Here is a 21218-nt window from a genome sequence, read left to right on the forward strand (position 1 = left end):
AGATGAGCCAGTGTAGGGCATGTAAGATGGGACGTGGATGTAGTGCATTTGGAGAGGAAGATGAGCCAGTGTAGGGTGTGTAGGATAAGGGGGGTAGATGTAGTGCAATTGGTGAGGAAGAGGAGTCATTGCAGGGTGTGTAGGAGGGCAAGTGGATGTAGTGTGTTTGGAGAGGAAGATGAGCCACTGTAAGGCGTGTAGGAGGGCAGGCGTATATTGTGTATTTGGAGAGGAAGATGAGCCAGTGTAGGGCATGTAGTAGGGGACATGGATGTTGTGCCTTTGGTTAGGAATGAACAGCCAGTGTAGGGCATGTAGGAGAAGGGAGGTGGATGTAGTATGTTTGGTGGTGAAGTGAAACCAGTGTAGGACATGTAGGAGAGGGTAGGTGGATGTTGTGCATTGGAGAGGAGCCAGTATAGGGCATGTAGGAGAGGGGAGATAGATGTACTTCATTTGGAGAGGAAGAGGAGCCAGTGTAGGAGTGTGGAGGTTGATGTGGTGCGTTTGGTGACGAAGATGAGCCAGTGTAGGGAATGTAGGAGGTCAGGTGAATGTTGTGCATTTGGTGAGGAAGAGTAGTCAGTGTATGGCGTGTAGGAGTGTAGGTGGATGTAGTGTGCTTGATGAGTAAGAGGAGCCAGTGTAGGGCATGTAGGAGGGGTGATGAATGTTGTGCATTTGATGAGTAAGAGGAGCCAGTGTAGGGAGTGTAGGAGGGGAAGTGGATGTAGTGCGTTTGGAGAGGAAGATGAGCCAGTGTAGGGCATGTAGCAGGGCAGGTATATATTGTGCATTTGGAGAGGAAGATGAGCCAGTGTAGGGCATGTAAGATGGGACGTGGATGTAGTGCATTTGGAGAGGAAGATGAGCCAGTGTAGGGTGTGTAGGATAAGGGGGGTAGATGTAGTGCAATTGGTGAGGAAGAGGAGTCATTGCAGGGTGTGTAGGAGGGCAAGTGGATGTAGTGTGTTTGGAGAGGAAGATGAGCCACTGTAAGGCGTGTAGGAGGGCAGGCGTATATTGTGTATTTGGAGAGGAAGATGAGCCAGTGTAGGGCATGTAGTAGGGGACATGGATGTTGTGCCTTTGGTTAGGAATGAACAGCCAGTGTAGGGCATGTAGGAGAAGGGAGGTGGATGTAGTATGTTTGGTGATGAAGTGAAACCAGTGTAGGACATGTAGGAGAGGGTAGGTGGATGTTGTGCATTGGAGAGGAGCCAGTATAGGGCATGTAGGAGAGGGGAGATAGATGCATTTCATTTGGAGAGGAAGAGGAGCCAGTGTAGGAGTGTGGAGGTTGATGTGATGCGTTTGGTGATGAAGATGAGCCAGTGTAGGGAATGTAGGAGGTCAGGTGAATGTTGTGCATTTGGTGAGGAAGATTAGTCAGTGTATGGCGTGTAGGAGTGTAGGTGGATGTAGTGTGCTTGCAGGGCTTAAAGTGGACCTGGAGAGGTGGTGGAACTCATCTCCCATGACCACCCAATTCCTCCTCTTCCTCTCCCCCTATTTGGCAGATCCAGGGCCAGTGGTATGGTTTTTGGCATCCACCTGCAAACTATAATGCTTTTCTGTAAGAATTACTGTGCAGGGTCAAGACGGAGGTTGAGCTAGTTCCACTTTCCCATTAGAGGTGGGGGAACTCAGTTCCACCCCGTTCCCCCCCACTTTAACCCCTGTGTGCTTGATGAGTAAGAGGAGCCAGTGTAGGGCATGTAGGAGGGGTGATGAATGTTGTGCATTTGATGAGTAAGAGGAGCCAGTGTAGGGAGTGTAGGAGGGGAAGTGGATGTAGTGCGTTTGGAGAGGAAGATGAGCCAGTGTAGGGCATGTAGCAGGGCAGGTATATATTGTGCATTTGGAGAGGAAGATGAGCCAGTGTAGGGCATGTAGGTGGGGACGTGGATGTAGTGCATTTGGAGAGGAAGATGAGCCAGTGTAGGGTGTGTAGGATAAGGGGGGTAGATGTAGTGCAATTGGTGAGGAAGAGGAGTCATTGCAGGGTGTGTAGGAGGGCAAGTGGATGTAGTGTGTTCGGAGAGGAAGATGAGCCACTGTAAGGCGTGTAGGAGAGGAGGTGGATGTAGTGTGTTTGGAGAGGAAGATGAGCCACTGTGAAGCGTGTAGGAGAGGTGGCGGATGCAGTGTGTGTGGTAGGAAGATGAGCCAGTGTGTACGACGGGAGGTGAATATTGTGCATTTGGAGAGGAAGATGTGCCAGTGTAGGAGAGGGGAGGTGGATGTAGTGTGTTTGGAGAGGAAGATGAGCCACTGTAAAGCGTGTAGGAGAGGAGGTGGATGTTGTGTGTTTGGAGAGGAAGATGATCCAGTGTAGGGCATGTAGGAGAGGAAGTGTATGTAGTGCTCTTGGAGAGGAAGAGAAGCCAGTGTAGCAGAGAGGATGTAGATGTAGTGTGTTTGATGAGGAAGAGGAGCCAGTGTAGGGCATGTAGGAGGGGATGTGAATGTTATGCATTTGGTGAGGAAGAGGAGCCAGTGTAGGGTGTGTAGGAGAGAGGAGGTAGATTTAGTGCATTTGGTGAGGAAGAAAAGCCAGTGTAGGGTGTGTAGGAGAGGGGAGGTTGATATAGCATGTTTGGTGAGGAAGAGGAGCCAGTGTAAAGCGTGTAGGAGAGGAGGTGGATGTAGTGTGTTTGGTGAGGAAGATGAGCCAGTGTAGGGCATGTAGGAGAGGAGGTGGTTTTAGAGCATTTGGTGAGGAAGATGAGCCAGTGTAGGGCATGTAGGAGAGGAGGTATATTTAGTGCGTTTGGTGAGGAAGAGGAGCCAGTGTAAGGCGTGTAGGAGAGGGGGGGCTGGATGTAGTGCATTTGGTGAGGAAGAGGAGCCAGTGTAGGATGTGTAGGAGAGAGGAGGTGGATTTAGTGCATTTGGTGAGGAAGAAAAGCCAATGTAGTGTTTGTAGGAGAGGGGAGGTTGATATAGCGTGTTTGGTGAGGAAAAGCCAGTGTAAGGTGTGTAGGAGAGTACATCCACCTCCTCTCTCCTTCACGCCTTGCACTGGCTCCTCTTTCTCAATAAATGCACTATGCATTTATTGAGGAAGAGGAGATAGTGCAAGGCGTGAAGGAGAGAGGAGGTGGATGTAGTGCATTTGGTGAGGAAAATAAGCCAGTGTAGGGCGTGTAGGAGAGAGGAGGTGGATGTAGTGTGTTTAGTGAGGAAGAGGAGCCAGTGTAGGGCGTGTAGGAGAGGAGGTGGTTTTAGAGCGTTTGGTGAGGAAGAGGAGCCAGTGTAAGGCGTGTAGGAGAGCAGGTGGATGTAGTGCGTTTGGTAAGGAAGAGAAGCCAGTGTAAGGCGTGTGGGAGAGGGGAGGTGGATGTAGTGCGTTTAATGAGGAAGAGGAGCCAGTGTGTAAGGCGTGTAGGAGAGGGGAGGTGGATGTAGTGCGTTTGGTGAGGAAGAGAAGCCAGTGTAAGGCGTGTGGGAGCGGAGGATGAGGTAGTGTTTTGGAGAGGAAGTTGAGCTGGGCAGCAGCAGCATTGAGTACAGATTACAGTGAAGAGATGTGTTTGTCAGGAAGAACAAATAGGAGATTACAGTAGTCATGGAGCTCTCAAAACTATATTGCTCGGGGACCCTGGTAGACCATAAAAACTATTTCAGGACCCTGCAGAATGGTCACCACACGTGTGGTCAGCAATCCGCAAATGATGCGAGGAGTCTGAAGTAAAAGATAATTCAGCTGGTTTCTCAGTTTCTTGGATCACTGAAATTACAGCATCAGCCTGATGGTCAGCAACATTGAGTTACGACCCCATACTGAGATTTAAGGATATCTGTAGGAAAACATTACTGGAGACTTTTTGCACTGCAGTATAACTAAGCTATATATGCAGGGAGGATCTGGGGAAGATGCCGTACACCACCATGTGTATTAAGGAGAGCATGCGCCTCTATCCACCGGTACCAGCAGTGGCCCGTGAGCTCAGCCAGCCAATAACCTTCTGCGATGGGCGGAGCCTGCCCAAAGGTCAGTCCCAATTTTTTCCTAAAATGTATAAGAATTTACTGATCCATCCTACATCATCAACACTGGTGAACACACAAATCCTGACTGCACTGTGTCGCACATACTGTGGCATATCCCACCGGTTTGCCTCTAGATTGTAAGCACTTCAGTATAGGGTTCTCTATGTCACTATGGGCCTTATTCTAGTTCACTCTTTCTGACAAAATCCTTCTTAGATGGACAAAACCATGTGCACTGCAGGTGGGGCAGATGTAACTTGTGCAGAGAGAATTAGATTTGGGTGGGGTTTTACTTCAAAGTGAGAACTATATTGCAGTGTAAAAATAAAGCAGTCAGTATTTACCCTGCACAGAAACAAAATAACTCACCCAAATCTAATTCTCTCTGCACATTTTACATCTGCCCCCCTGCAGTGCACATGGTTTTGTCCATCTAAGAAGGATTTTGTCAGAAAGAGTGAACTAGAATAAGGCCCTATATTATTTTGTTTAATGTAGTGTATCCTTCCCACCTGTTTGTCGTGGGTTTGTATACATGGGGGCATGTGATATTGATATATATATACACACACCTTCACACTTTAATCTTGCAACGTACATGAATACTGAATATGCATATCTGGGAGTGCCAGATTAAGCCTTCGGGGGCCCGGGGCTCTTTAGACAGGGGGGCCCCTTGCACTTGTCATTACTGGCCGCAAACTGCATGGGGGAATATTACACTGTCAAAACACAGAGTAAAGCAGTATAAACTTGGTCAATGGGTAACTTCAGGGGATATATATATATATATATATATATATATATATATATATATATATACACACACATACATACATACATACATACATACATACATACATACATACATACATACATACCACATGAAAAGCCTGTGTTTGTCCCTCTGCACCTTACTCTGTAGGAGACCTCACTGTCCCAGTGCTGCCTCTGATTAAAAACCCTCCCATGACTAGGCTGCTGCTGCTGTTATCCATGTGCCTGAGAAGCATGTAATGAGCTCCACCAATCAGAGCTCAGCACAAACGTCTCAGCCTCTGCCCTCTGGTGCAAAGTGTCATGGGACTTAGTCAACTCCCAGTAATGCACTGTACACTTGGCTCCCGATGCTCAGCACCATTAGTCATTGTCACATTGGCAGATAGGTGAAGCTGCAGCACTACCCCACTCCCATGCACAAAACCTTTAGCTAAAATTTTTTTTAAAAAAATACATGCCAACCACAGGGGGGCCCTAGCTAGAGGGGGGCCCAGGGGCACTGACCCCTTGTGCCCCCATTATAATCCGGCCCTGATTGGGACTCATTCTTGAGGCCCTCCCACTGATTTTGGGTCAGTACCTGAGGCCCTCCCACTGATGCGGGTTAGTCATACTGTATTAGGAATCCCATCTTTCCTTTTTCCTTACAAACCAGCTCCTGGGGTTGATTCTCAAATAATTCAAGTTCAACCCTCAGACTTGACAATCACCTGTAACCGTAATATAACGTTATATAGTAATGCAGCAACATAAATTACTGGGACATTATAACGTATCAGGTACAGAACAGTTTTGACCGACTTGGGAGATGCTTTTGGGGAGAAAGTGCGGTCTGGAACAGCTGTGTTTTGAGTGGTTTTCTGGCAGTGATGTAACACAGTGATATAATAATGCAGTGATGGGACACAGTGATATAATAATGCAGTGATGGGACACAGTGATATAATAATGCAGTGATGGGACACAGTGATATAATAATGCAGTGGCGGGACACAGATATACAGTGATGGTACACAGTTATATAATAATGCAATGATGGGACACAGTGATATAATAATGCCGTGATGGGACACAGAGATATAATAATGCAGTGATGGGACACAGTAATATAATAATGCAGTGACGGGACACAGTGATATAATAATGCAGTGATGGAACCCAGTGATATAATAATGCAGTGATGGCACACAGTGATATAATAATGCAGTGATGGAACACAGTGATATAATAATGCAGTGATGGAACACAGTGATATAATAATGCATTGATGGGACACAGTGATATAATAATGCAGTGACAGGACACAGTGATATAATATTGCAGTGATGGCACACAGTGATATAATAATGCAGTGATGGGACACAGTGATATAATAATGCAGTGATGGAACACAGTGATATAATAATGCATTGATGGGACACAGTGATATAATAATGCATTGATGGGACACAGTGATATAATAATGCAGTGACAGGACACAGTGATATAATAATGCCGTGATGGGACACAGAGATATAATAATGCAGTGATGGGACACAGTAATATAATAATGCAGTGACGGGACACAGTGATATAATAATGCAGTGATGGAACCCAGTAATATAATAATGCAGTGATGGCACACAGTGATATAATAATGCAGTGATGGAACACAGTGATATAATAATGCAGTGATGGGACACAGTGATATAATAATGCAGTGACAGGACACAGTGATATAATATTGCAGTGATGGCACACAGTGATATAATAATGCAGTGATGGGACACAGTGATATAATAATGCATTGATGGGACACAGTGATATAATAATGCAGTGACGGGACACAGTGATATAATAATGCAGTGATGGAACACAGTGATATAATAATGCATTGACGGGACACAGTGATATAATAATGCAGTGACAGGACACAGTGATATATTATTGCAGTGATGGCACACAGTGATATAATAATGCAGTGATGGGACATAGTGATATAAAAATGCATTGATGGGACACAGTGATATAATAATGCAGTGACGGGACACAGTGATATAATAATGCAGTGATGGAACACAGTGATATAATAATGCATTGATGGGACACAGTGATATAATAATGCAGTGACAGGACACAGTGATATAATATTGCAGTGATGGCACACAGTGATATAATAATGCAGTGATGGGACATAGTGATATAATAATGCAATGATGGGACACAGTGATATAATAATGCAGTGATGGGACACAGAGATATAATAATGCAGTGACGGGACACAGTGATATAATAATGCCGTGATGGGACACAGAGATATAATAATGCAGTGATGGGACACAGTAATATAATAATGCAGTGACGGGACACAGTGATATAATAATGCAGTGATGGAACCCAGTGATATAATAATGCAGTGATGGCACACAGTGATATAATAATGCAGTGATGGAACACAGTGATATAATAATGCAGTGATGGAACACAGTGATATAATAATGCATTGATGGGACACAGTGATATAATAATGCAGTGACAGGACACAGTGATATAATATTGCAGTGATGGCACACAGTGATATAATAATGCAGTGATGGGACATAGTGATATAATAATGCATTGATGGGACACAGTGATATATAATGCAGTGACGGGACACAGTGATATAATAATGCAGTGATGGAACACAGTGATATAATAATGCATTGATGGGACACAGTAATATAATAATGCAGTGACAGGACACAGTAATATAATATTGCAGTGATGGCACACAGTAATATAATAATGCAGTGATGGAACACAGTGATATAATAATGCAGTGATGGAACACAGTGATATAATAATGCATTGATGGGACACAGTGATATAATAATGCATTGATGGGACACAGTGATATAATAATGCAGTGACGGGACACAGTGATATAATAATGCAGTGATGGAACACAGTGATATAATAATGCATTGATGGGACACAGTGATATAATAATGCAGTGACAGGACACAGTGATATAATATTGCAGTGATGGCACACAGTGATATAATAATGCAGTGACGGGACATAGTGATATAATAATGCATTGATGGGACACAGTGATATAATAATGCAGTGACGGGACACAGTGATATAATAATGCAGTGATGGAACACAGTGATATAATAATGCATTGATGGGACACAGTGATATAATAATGCAGTAACAGGACACAGTGATATAATATTGCAGTGATGGCACACAGTGATATAATAATGCAGTGATGGGACATAGTGATATAATAATGCATTGATGGGACACAGTGATATAATAATGCAGTGACGGGACACAGTGATATAATAATGCAGTGATGGAACACAGTGATATAATAATGCATTGATGGGACACAGTGATATAATAATGCAGTGACAGGACACAGTGATATAATATTGCAGTGATGGCACACAGTGATATAATAATGCAGTGATGGGACATAGTGATATAATAATGCATTGATGGGACACAGTGATATAATAATGCAGTGACGGGACACAGTGATATAATAATGCAGTGATGGAACACAGTGATATAATAATGCATTGATGGGACACAGTGATATAATAATGCAGTGACAGGACACAGTGATATAATATTGCAGTGATGGCACACAGTGATATAATAATGCAGTGTTGGGACATAGTGATATAATAATGCATTGATGGGACACAGTGATATAATAATGCAGTGATGGGACACAGTGATATAATAATGCAGTGATGGAACACAGTGATATAATAATGCATTGATGGGACACAGTGATATAATAATGCATTGATGGGACACAGTGATATAATAATGCAGTGATGGGACTCAGTGATATAATATTGCAGTGATGGGACACAGTGATATAATAATGCAGTGATGGGAAATAGTGATATAATAATGCAGTGATGGAACACAGTGATATAATAATGCAGTGGCAGGATACAGTGATATAATAATGCAGTGGCGGGACACAGTGATATAATAATGCAGTGATGGGACACAGTGATATAATAATGCAGTGATGGGACACAGTGATATAATAATGCAGTGATGGGACACAGTGATATAATAATGCAGTGATGGGACACAGTGATATAATAATGCAGTGATGGGACACAGTGATATAATAATGCAGTGATGGGACACAGTGATATAATAATGCAGTGATGGGACACAGTGATATAATAATGCAGTGATTGGACACAGTGATATAATAATGCAGTGATGGGACACAGTGATATAATAATGCAGTGATGGGACACAGTGATATAATAATGCAGTGATGGGACACAGTGATATAATAATGCAGTGATGGGACACAGTGATATAATAATGCAGTGATGGGACACAGTGATATAATAATGCAGTGATGGGACACAGTGATATAATAATGCAGTGATGGGACACAGTGATATAATAATGCAGTGATGGGACACAGTGATATAATAATGCAGTGATGGGACACAGTGATATAATAATGCAGTGTTTACCTTATATCACAGGTACAAATGTTTACCTGAATATATACTCTATAAACAGACACCCCAGCATGTGGAACGACCCAGAGGTAATTAGTTGACAACTTTCAAGCGTTATCTTAATATGTTGTATTTGTATAATTTAATCAAATGTATTTCGGTTCTTGTGTAGCTTCGCTCGCCCACGCTGCGGGCACGGTGGCTCGCTACGCTTGCCAAACTATCTAAAATAAAGTAACTTAAGTCCATGCCAACGTGGATAGTTCATACCCTCACTATCCACGTTGGCATGGAGTTGATTTTAGATAGCGTGGCGAGCGTAGCGAGCCACCATGCCCGCAGCGTGGGCGAGCGAAGCGAGCCCCGCAAGGGGACTCAGACACACGGCGCCATGCTGTATTTGTTATGGGAATACTGAAATAGCCACCAGGTTTACCCTATAGCCAATTGCCGGCTAAAATCCTCATGCCATGGGAAAGGCCCTTCTATGAAATCACCTTGTACCATGCCTAAAGATGGTAATTCAAGCGCGGAAACCCACTGACTCTGTGTAAACTGTGGGATTGGTGGGTTCTCCGCACTGACTCTGTGTAAACTGTGGGATTGGTGGGTTCTCCGCACTGACTCTGTGTAAACTGTGGGATTGGTGGGTTCTACGCACTGACTCTGTGTAAACTGTGGGATTGGTGGGTTCTCCGCACTGACTCTGTGTAAACTGTGGGATCGGTGGGTTCTCCGCACTGACTCTGTGTAAACTGTGGGATCGGTGGGTTCTCCGCACTGACTCTGTGTAAACTGTGGGATTGGTGGGTTCTCCGCACTGACTCTGTGTAAACTGTGGGATTGGTGGGTTCTCCGCACTGACTCTGTGTAAACTGTGGGATTGGTGGGTTCTCCGCACTGACTCTGTGTAAACTGTGGGATCGATGGGTTTTCCGCACTGACTCTGTGTAAACTGTGGGATCGGTGGGTTCTCCGCACTGACTCTGTGTAAACTGTGGGATCAATGGGTTTTCCGCACTGACTCTGTGTAAACTGTGGGATTGGTGGGTTCTCCGCACTGACTCTGTGTAAACTGTGGGATTGGTGGGTTCTCCGCACTGACTCTGTGTAAACTGTGGGATCGGTGGGTTCTCCGCACTGACTCTGTGTAAACTGTGGGATCGATGGGTTTTTCGCACTGACACAGTGTAAACTGTGGGATTGGTGGGTTCTCCGCACTGACTCTGTGTAAACTGTGGGATCGGTGGGTTCTTCGCACTGACTCTGTGTAAACTGTGGGATTGGTGGGTTCTCCGCACTGATTCTGTGTAAACTGTGGGATTGGTGGGTTTCCCGCACTGACTCTGTGTAAACTGTGGGATTGGTGGGTTCTCCGCACTGACTCTGTGTAAACTGTGGGATTGGTGGGTTCTCCGCACTGATTCTGTGTAAACTGTGGGATTGGTGGGTTTCCCGCACTGACTCTGTGTAAACTGTGGGATTGGTGGGTTCTCCGCACTGACTCTGTGTAAACTGTGGGATTGGTGGGTTCTCCGCACTGATTCTGTGTAAACTGTGGGATTGGTGGGTTCTCCGCACGGACTCTGTGTAAACTGTAGGATTGGTGGGTTCTCCGCACTGACTCTGTGTAAACTGTGGGATTGGTGGGTTCTCCGCACTGACTCTGTGTAAACTGTGGGATTGGTGGGTTCTCCGCACTGATTCTGTGTAAACAGTGGGATTGGTGGGTTCTCCGCAATGACTCTGTGTAAACTGTGGGATTGGTGGGTTCTCCGCACTGATTCTGTGTAAACTGTGGGATTGGTGGGTTCTCCGCACTGACTCTGTGTAAACAGTGGGATTGGTGGGTTCTCCGCACTGACTCTGTGTAAACTGTGGGATTGGTGGGTTCTCCGCACTGATTCTGTGTAAACAGTGGGATTGGTGGGTTCTCCGCACTGATTCTGTGTAAACAGTGGGATTGGTGGGTTCTCTGCACTGACTCTGTGTAAACTGTGGGATTGGTGGGTTCTCCGCACTGATTCTGTGTAAACTGTGGTATTGGTGGGTTCTCCGCACTGATTCTGTGTAAACTGTGGGATTGGTGGGTTCTCCGCACTGATTCTGTGTAAACAGTGGGATTGGTGGGTTCTCCGCAATGACTCTGTGTAAACTGTGGGATTGGTGGGTTCTCCGCACTGATTCTGTGTAAACTGTGGGATTGGTGGGTTCTCCGCACTGACTCTGTGTAAACAGTGGGATTGGTGGGTTCTCCGCACTGACTCTGTGTAAACTGTGGGATTGGTGGGTTCTCCGCACTGATTCTGTGTAAACAGTGGGATTGGTGGGTTCTCCGCACTGATTCTGTGTAAACAGTGGGATTGGTGGGTTCTCTGCACTGACTCTGTGTAAACTGTGGGATTGGTGGGTTCTCCGCACTGATTCTGTGTAAACTGTGGTATTGGTGGGTTCTCCGCACTGATTCTGTGTAAACTGTGGGATTGGTGGGTTCTCCGCACTGTAGCCATGAGAAACCGGGGTTTGGGTTATTTGCAGATTTATATTTGGTACAAATCACTTGATTTCTATGTTTTTTCAGGTTTTTGACCCTCTGAGATTTTCGCCTGACAACCCGTCTAAGAAACATGCCTACAGCTTCCTCCCCTTCTCTGCTGGATCAAGGTACCGCTCCCTCTCCGCCGCTAATCCCTGATAGGTCTGTGGTGTGCCGCGGCACATACAAAGGTTTAGCGCTTATTAATCCTAGCGGTAGAAATGGACAGATACTCGGCACCACGTAGTACATATAGCCTACAGCCGCTACCCGCCAGGAAACACATAGGGGTACATTACCTAAATGGGAGTTCTATTGAAGATGAGTTGTTGCTCTGGGCAACCAATCAGATTCTACTAATTACTTATTAGGCATCTTCTAGAAGATAATAGAATCTGATTGGTTGCTATGGGCAATAGAACGTGATTAACGTGCAGTGAGATCACGGGGGTACCATAGCTGCACTCGGAGATGGTGCGTGTTATGGAAGTGGCATGGGTGTGTTGGTGATTATGTGCACATACAAGGCCATACAAAGACGGCTGCTGAGAGCGCACCGGGAGTAGGTGCCATGGAAACATTCTGATAGTCTAGGGCAGTGGTTCCCAACCTGGGGTACTAGTACCCCTGGGGGTACTCTGCAGACCAGCTGGGGGTACTTGAAAATAATATTGGTAATGGCGGAAGATGAAAAAGTATTTTGATGGCAGAAGAAGACCCATTGCTATGGAGAAAAACCATGTTGTGTCATTTATGGTTCTGTCTTCAGCATCATCAGCGTCTCATTGTGCTTTTGCCTGACCAGCAATCCAATGGGAGCTAACCATGCTGCCCTCAGACATCAGCGATCATCTGCCCAGCACTGACACGGGTGGAAGAAGCAGCGGCATTAATCCTACAGGTGTTTGTGGGAACCCTGGAGACAATACACAACCAGCGGCCAGACACGGAAGGGCACGATTCCTGTCCGCTACTCCTTAATATAAGGACATGCATAAGGATACGCATACCAATCACTTCCACTCCACTCATAAGTACTGTCTATATTTTATATTTCGAGGAGGGGGTACTCATCATTGAAAAGCCTAATCAAGGGGTACGGGAGAGAAAAAAGGTTGGGAACCACTGGTCTAGGGTGCCGTAATTCAAGAAAGATTGGGAACCACTGGCCTAGGTCCTAATGTAGTATGGATCGCTAATCAGTGAATTCGTAATCCGATCAATTATCCAACAACTGGGTGCATGCAGCGTTTGCATGGTGCAGGCAGTGGTGGCAATCAGCGATGTTGTAGGGTAGCCACAGCTTGATTGACAGGAAGCCGCCATTTAGGGGCAGTAACATGGTGTTTCCTGGGTGGGTGATAACGCAGGCATGCCCAGGTGGTTCTCTGACGTCAGTGGTGCTTGGGCAGATTAGGGAACGCCCTAGACTGGCGCAGATGGAAAAATCTGTTTGATGGTTCAGTGTTTGTGATCTGTGAATACATTGCTATTTGCCATGTATGCGCAATTTCGCAGGGGGCGATAATTCCGTCTGGGCGTAGTCCCCTGCGCATTCTCACATTAGCGACCCATGCTGAATTAGGCCCATAATGCAGAGCCTGTCCCCCAGTGATGATGATGATGACTATTTCAGTCCTTGTCACCGTCCCCGTTGCGTAGGGACCCCGTTATATCATCAGTGTCGCAGCTGTGTGAATGTGCGGCCATCTTGTCACATAATCAGCAGGAAGGGGGATGTGCGTATGTGAGTAATGGTTCATGTACCTCGGGGGGAGATAAAGCAGCAGCCAATCAGCTCATAACTGCCATGTTGCAGGATGGGTTTGAAAAATGGCAGCTAGGAGCAGATTGGCTGATACTGTATCTCTCCCCAAGGCTTCGTGCATCTCCCTCATGATCATTTGGGTTCACAAATACATTTTATATTGAAAATGTGACTTTAAATGTATTACTGTAAAGACACAACTCTCCCGTGTGTATATATAACACTTCATCACCTTATTCTGCTGTATACAAATAGGGTGCTGTAACTATATCATGTACCAGTAACGCCACCATATCAAGTACCGGGCCTCATTCAGGGTCGCTGTTGGGTACTTCAGGGACAATGGGACCATCTTTAGTGTATAAAACACTGTGCACAAATCTTCAAACATGAGAAAAGCGCCTCTGTGAGGATAGCACAAAATGTCCGTGGATATACAGTATACAGTGGTGGAAGCCATGTTTGCACTCTCATTAACTGAGCTGACAAAATGGCCGCCGGCACTGCGTGTAGCTGCCCAGTGCTGTGTGATGGGGGACATAACGGACATAATTACACAGGGTATACTATAACCTCTGTTTCCTACTTCCCAGGAACTGTATTGGACAGAACTTTGCCATGAATGATATGAAAGTCGCCATCGCTCTGACATTACAGAGATTTGCGCTGAGTCCAGATCCGGACAAAGAGCCGCTGAAGCTCCCGCAGTTAGTGCTGCGCTCCTTGAATGGCATTCATGTGATTGTGAGGAAGGTGCAGAGAGCAGCCTGATCCCCGGACACTGTATTGTGCAGTCACTGTGTAATCCTTTCACCTATTCACCGATGAGTAAATGTAGAAATGTAGTTCTATCTGTAGCGTTCTGTCCTTATTTACTGTACAGAGAAACGCATGTGGCTGACTTAGGCAAATGTTCTGTTCTATCTGTAGCGTTCTGTCCTTATTTACTGTACAGAGAAACGCATGTGGCTGACTTAGGCAAATGTTCTGTTCTATCTGTAGCGTTCTGTCCTTATTTACTGTACAGAGAAACACGTGTGGCTGACTTAGGCAAATGTTCTGTTCTATCTGATGCGTCCTGTCCTTATTTACTGTACAGAGAAACGCGTGTGGCTGACTTAGGCAAATGTTCTGTTCTATCTGATGCGTCCTGTCCTTATTTACTGTACAGAGAAACACGTGTGGCTGACTTAGGCAAACGTCTTCCCAGCCTGATTCTGTACTGAGACGCCCAGCGGCAGCTAAGTGCCCCCAAATGCTGGTCCCATCCGTGCCTGTCACAAGTGCTATAATATATATATGGGTGCGGCACTCCAATAAATTTTGATGAGCAGTGCCCTCCGTGGCGTACACCTGACAACGCAGGTGCTTGTATGCAGGAGTGTGTTAAAAAACCCGCCGAGGTTTGAAACGTCGGATCATCCATCCAAGGTCTCCTGGTCTTACTTTACCTACTTTGAGTGCCACTGTCCAACACACTCATATATATATATATATATATATATATATATATATATATATATCCACAAAAGCTGGAAAGAACCCCCCTGACGCCCTATAGTGGCAGGAACCAACTCGATTACAGCGAATCTCTTGGAATTTGTCGATTATGCCCTACAACCTGAAGTCATATTAATCAAGTCGTACAGTACTTTAAGGATACCATCGATATGATTAATTGTATCAAACAAATCCAATGGGAAACCGGTGACATTCTGGTCACAGCTGATGTTACAGCACTTTATTCAATCGTCAACCATCAAATGGGCATAACAGCGGTAGAGTATTTTTTAACCAAAGGAAAAATAGGGGGAAAAAAGATTGAATTTCTGAAAGAAGCAATCCACTTCATATTGAATAACAAAAAAAGAAAAGAAAGACCAGCGCTAAGTAATCTGGACGTAATTAAAACCCAAAAAATATATATGTTACTAGTGTTTCCACCACTGCTGCTGTTTTTTGGGACTGCTCAATAAATCCCAGTAAGAACAAACAGAAAATGGGGAAAAAAACTGCGCAAGGGGAAACACTAATGGTTAGTAATCAAATGAATTTATTATACAATATTAAATGTACATATGGTATGTGGCCACAACCTATAAAAACTTAGGATATAAAATACATCCACATAAAAATGAAAAAAATATATATATATAAACAAAAATAAAAATATATAAATATATATAGTATAAAAACTACATAGCACAAATCACACACAATATCAAGCTTAGTAGGTGCCTCTGCTGGTGAGTAATGCAGGTTAGTAAGTTAGCAAGCTGAGAACTTGTATGGTTGGATCCAGAAAGTCCATATACTCAGACTGGTAGATTTTTACTTAGATGGAGTTAGTAAACTTGCAACATGCAAAAGGTGTTATCAACTTCAGAATGAGTCAGATAGGTTGCCTGGCCAGACAAAAAAAATATATAATATAAAAGCTGGGTATATACCTTTGGAGACTTGTGATGGATTACAGTCTCTGATGCCTCCCAGTTGCTAGAACTGAATTTCCAAATTTGTATGCAACTATATCCGGAGTTTGTGACACCAGTGGCTTAAAAATGAATAGCAGGTCCCCTCAGTGCAATATCGATATTCTTCAGTGATCAGGAGAAGTAGAAATAAGTCTCTAACGCGTTTCCCCGCCTGAGAGAGCGAGTAAATCGTGCATCATATTGAATAACAACTTCTTTTGGTTTAAGGAACGCTACTATCAGCAAATTACGGGTACCGCTATGGGCACCAAATTTGCCCCTGCGTACGCCAATATGTTTATGGGCTGGTGGGCAGATCTAGTAATATGGAACAATAATGACAACATAAACCGAATTAAAGTTTGGAGGAGGTACATTGATGACATTTTTTTTTGTTTGGAACGGCGATATATTAGAACTAGAGGAATTCTGTAATGGTCTGAACCAAAACAAGTACAATATCCAATTAAGCTTCCTGGATCTGAGCAGAAGGTTATTAACAAAGAACTATTCCAAACCCACAGACAATAATAGTTATATACCCATTTCCAGCAACCATCATCCAACCTGGCTACGGAGCATTCCATCAGGACAACTCCAACGGATACGTAGGAATTGTTCAGAGATAGACGTTTTTGAAGAGCAAGCAAAGATAATGAAAGGCTGTTTTGTGGAGAAAGGTTATCCGGAAAAAAATATAGATGAGAAGATTCAAGAACTGAAAACCAAAGAAAGACCACCAATGTTAAATTATAAGAAGAAGGATGAAGATAACAAACCAAAACTGGCCTTCATCACCAAATTTAACAATCAGCATAGGGAGATGGAAAAAGCTATTAAAAAACATTGGCACATTCTAACAGCAGACCCTCTGCTGAAGGATCATATTGGTGAATATCCGAAGTTTATTTACAGAAGGGCTAATAATATAAAATCCCAACTAGTTAAAAGTGCTATACCGGAACAAAGAGAAGGGAGGATAAAAACCAAGGGGTTCCATAGATGTGGGATGTGCCAAATGTGTAAATCACATAAAAACACACCCACTAAGGTTACGGAATTCATATCTACTTCAAATGGGACCAGTTTCAAAATACAAGAAGGTACTTGTTTCCTATCTGGGCGCCCAGGTTTTCTACGTACGGCACCGTAATGAAATCGGATCGCATCGCATCGGATTCGGTACTCGATGATGTACGATGGCATACGATGCTATCCGATCCGATTTCATTTTAAATTGATCCGATTTCATTTTAAATCGGATCGCATCGCATGCGGTGACGCGATCAACCTGATTTTTACATTGGAATCAATGTTAAATGGTCCCTGAGACCCGATTTTACATTGATTTCAATGTAATAACCCCGCAAACCCACGATTTGTATAGGAAACCCCCCCTGATGGTTTAAAATGCGCCTCCATTGTTAACGCCACCCCAGTATTGACGTCAACCCGAAGCGTGGCGAGCGCAGCGAGCCCCGCGAGGGGTCGGTGGCTCGCTGCGCTCGCCACACTATTCTATTCTCGACTCCACGCCGACGTGGATAGTGGGGGTATGAAAAAGTCGGAGGACGCGTACCGCTGCGCTCGCCACGCTTCGGGTTGACGTCAATACTGTGTTTCTGTGCAGATGTGACAAGGGGAGGGCTTTGAAGGGTTAATAAATACAGTAGTGTTACAGATGGCCCATCCTATGGGCCAACCATAAAAGCGGGAACGAAATCGGATCGGATCGCATCGCATCGTTCAAAATCGTGTATGTGCATTTGTGGTATCCGATGCGATGCGATCCGATTTTGATACGGAGAATAGCATGGTGCGCAATTAACTTAGCGGGCGCCCAGATAGGAAACAAGTACCTACAAGAATTCATAACGTGCAACAGTAAGAACTGCATCTATATGATCCAATGCAAATGTGGTCTCCAATATGTGGGGAAAACCTGCAGAACTCTCAGGGAAAGATGGGCCGAGCACGTCTGGAATATCAAAAAGGGAATGACCGGCCACTTATTGTCAGAACATTTCAAAAACAAACATTCATGTTCCCCCTCAGAGATTTCCCTAGTGATTGGGATCAAAAAAGTTACCAGCAATTGGAGACAGAAAGGTTGCGTTACCATCTTAGCACAGAATGAAATGAAATTTATTTACAATATGAACACCCTAACTCCGAAAGGACTTAACAGGGATTTTGAGATTAAATGGTTCTTATAAACACAAAAATATTCCATCCAACCTAACATATTAATACCTAAAACCCTAAACCCTTCCAATCAACTATATCGGATAGTATCTATTATATTTTTTATAAAAGCAGTGGTAGACATTATAACACATCATCTGTGTCCATACTAACAGGGTTGATGCATTCCATGTGTAATCATTTGGCAGTATAATATTGATATGTTTGGTCATAAACTGTCGGTATAAATCATTATTGTTTTGTGTTGATCCTGTGTTCCACTTCCAAAATGGCTGTGCGTTTCAAATAGACCTTAGATAGGTTTGGTTATAACTGTTTGTATAAATCACCACTATTTTGTATTGGTTCTGTGTTCAACTTTAAATATGGTTGTGCGTTCCAAATATATGTCTGTGCGCTCCATTACTCATTAATCCTAGAATGCAGCGCCACCATCCTACTGTTGCACGCAGAGGGCATGCACAGCAAGGTCCGGGGCTGCAGCAGCTCCCGGGCCGTGCACTCCCCTGCTCCGGCGTCGCTAAGGCTGGTTGCTTAGCAACCAAGGACGCCGGGGGAGCTAGCTGTCGGGCACGGCGTCAGCGTGCGGCTCCCGTAGTTGCCGGGCAGCGAGGACGCAGGAGAATGCCGGACAGCGTCACTTCCTCTGCCCGGCGGTCACCACGGCAACCCGGCAACGGAGCAGCACGCCGTCCACAGTGGGGGGAGACATAATAGGAGGCTGGGCAGGTATCCCTCCTCCTGATTGGACAGGACTACCCTTTTAAGGGAGGCTGTCCTTCATGTCCATGCCGGTGATAGCGTTGTGCTAGCCTTCACCTGCCCCTCTTGCTTGCTTGCTGGTTGGCCTGTTCCCAGCCTGTTCCTGGTGTCGGTCCTGGAGGATCTGTGGCTATCCTCCCTGGTGCCGTAAGTTCCCCTTTGGGGAGTCTGTTTTATTACTTATTTTCTGGTTGCTCTCCTGAGCAAGATCTGTTTGAGTTTCTTTACCTCTGGAGGTGTCAGAGGTTATTTCTGTGTTCCGCCGTGTCTTATGGGGGTTCTTTTCCCATCAAGACGGTCTCAGTCTTTCTGTGTTGTTTGTTCAGTGTGTAGTGTGCTTTTGGTGTGGTGTTATTTATCCTTGTATATGCGACGCGGTCGCTGGTGTTTGGCGACTAGGTCGCTGGCGCATTAGCTGCGTTAGCCAGTTTTTTGGCAAGTTGCCTTTTCTTAATTTTCAGTTAGGCTTCTTAGTTAGTTTTCCTTTTGGCTGTACCCTTAGGAGGTCCCCGGTTTTCTGTCACCTCATAACACCTGGCTGCACCGGAGCTTGGGCGGGCTTAACTCGCCCTTTCAAACGTGGCGGCTACAGGCGAAGCCTAGTATCTGCGGAAACCGGTCACCTCTCTTTGGGGGTCAACAGAGGCAGAATAGGGTTCCGCTGTGGCTGTTCTAAACAGCAGTCCCGGCTACGGGTACACACACGAAATCCGTAACATTATCACCGGCCTTAAAAAAAAAAAAAAAATCACAGGATTTAGGAGTAGGGGATTATTTTTTTTTCTTTTGCTGGGTACCTGTGATTGCTACAGTCTGCTGGATTTTGGGTGTACTTCTGCAGTTGAATATGAACCCGTCCCCTACCAATCCCGCTCAGGCATTCGCCAACCAGCTCCAGAATCTTACTCAAATGGTTCAGTATTTATCTCTGCGGGTCAAGTCACAGGAAGATGCTGCTCGGGGAGCGGCTGTGATGCTTCCTGAACCTAAGATGAATCTCCCAGACGGGTTTTCCGGAAGACGCAAAGATTTCTTTAATTTCAGGGAGAGTTGTAAATTATACTTTCAGTTGAAGCCCAGATCATCGGGGTCTGAGGTCCAGCAAGTGGGTTTGATCATTTCCTTGCTACAAGGAGATCCTCAAACCTGGGCTTTTGGGTTGAAACCAGACGACCCTGCGCTCCGTACTGTAGATGCCTTTTTTAAGTCACTTGGGCTGTTGTACGACGATCCCGATAGGGAAGCATCTGCGGAGAGTCATTTGCGCACTTTAAAGCAAGGTAGAGATCCTGTTGAGGGATACTGCACGGAGTTTCGCCGGTGGTCAAACGACTGTGGGTGGAACGACTCAGCCTTACGGAGCCAATTCCGACTTGGGTTATCCGAGGCAATTAAGGATAGCCTTATTCAATATCCTGTGCCAGAAAACCTTGATAAATTGATGGAATTGGCTATTAAGATTGACAGGCGCCTCCAGGAACGGAGGTCAGAGAGGGGTTCCTCCTTTAGACCTACCACCTGTGTCTACACTCCCCCTGAGGAAGTGGATGAACCCATGCAAGTCGGAGTGTTCAGAATCTCTCCGGAGGAGAGGGCCCGCAGGATAAGTGGGGGTCTTTGTCTTTACTGCAGTAGCAAAGGCCCTGTGTTGCGCAACTGTCCTAATCGGTCGGGAAATGCTCGGACCAAGTGAATGGTGGGGAGGTTCACTTTGGTCTGCAGCAGATCTCCTCTCGTAATGCTGTATTAGTCCCGGCTAGGCTTCTTTGTAATGGTACTGAGACCTCTGTTTCGGCCTTCATTGATAGTGGGGCTGCAGGGAATTTTTTGTACACTTCTTTTGCTAAAGAAATTGGTGTTCCTCAAATTCCTCTTGACAAGGTCATCGCGTTACGAGGTCTGGATGGTAGTCCTCTTTCTACTGGGTTAATTACTCACCAGACTCCACCATTACGGTTGCAAATTGGTATTTTTCATTCTGAAAATATTTCCTTCTACCTAACTTCCTGCCCAGCCGTTACTTTAGTTTTGGGTCATCCTTGGTTGCATAACCATAATCCATCCATTGATTGGCAGTCGGGCGAGATAACTCGCTGGAGTTCCTGGTGCTCAGGGCATTGTATCCTCAACCCTGTAGTATTAGCCGCCGTTTCTGTAGAAAGCATACCACCCAGCTACTCAGATTATGCGGATGTGTTTTCAAAAGGCAAGGCCGAGGT

The 21218-nt window shown here is 45.1% G+C and overlaps 1 protein-coding gene across 2 annotated transcripts in view; it reads left to right on the forward strand.

Annotated features, from left to right (window-relative positions):
- Window positions 1-17477, forward strand: part of LOC146026861 (cytochrome P450 4B1-like) — a 118862-nt gene extending 101385 nt beyond the window's left edge. For both annotated transcript variants that reach the window (XM_083157908.1, XM_083157907.1), the window contains 4 exons: window positions 3864-3997; window positions 9279-9343; window positions 11836-11918; window positions 14152-17477. In XM_083157908.1, coding sequence (XP_083014034.1) covers window positions 3864-3997; window positions 9279-9343; window positions 11836-11918; window positions 14152-14329 — 460 coding nt within the window. In that variant the 3' untranslated portion in view covers window positions 14330-17477. The remainder of the gene's footprint in view (window positions 1-3863; window positions 3998-9278; window positions 9344-11835; window positions 11919-14151) is intronic.
- Window positions 17478-21218: the final 3741 nt, after the last annotated feature.

The sequence above is a fragment of the Crinia signifera genome, chromosome 8 (genome assembly GCF_055691185.1).
Source record: "Crinia signifera chromosome 8, ASM5569118v1, whole genome shotgun sequence".
Taxonomy (NCBI): domain Eukaryota; kingdom Metazoa; phylum Chordata; class Amphibia; order Anura; family Myobatrachidae; genus Crinia; species Crinia signifera.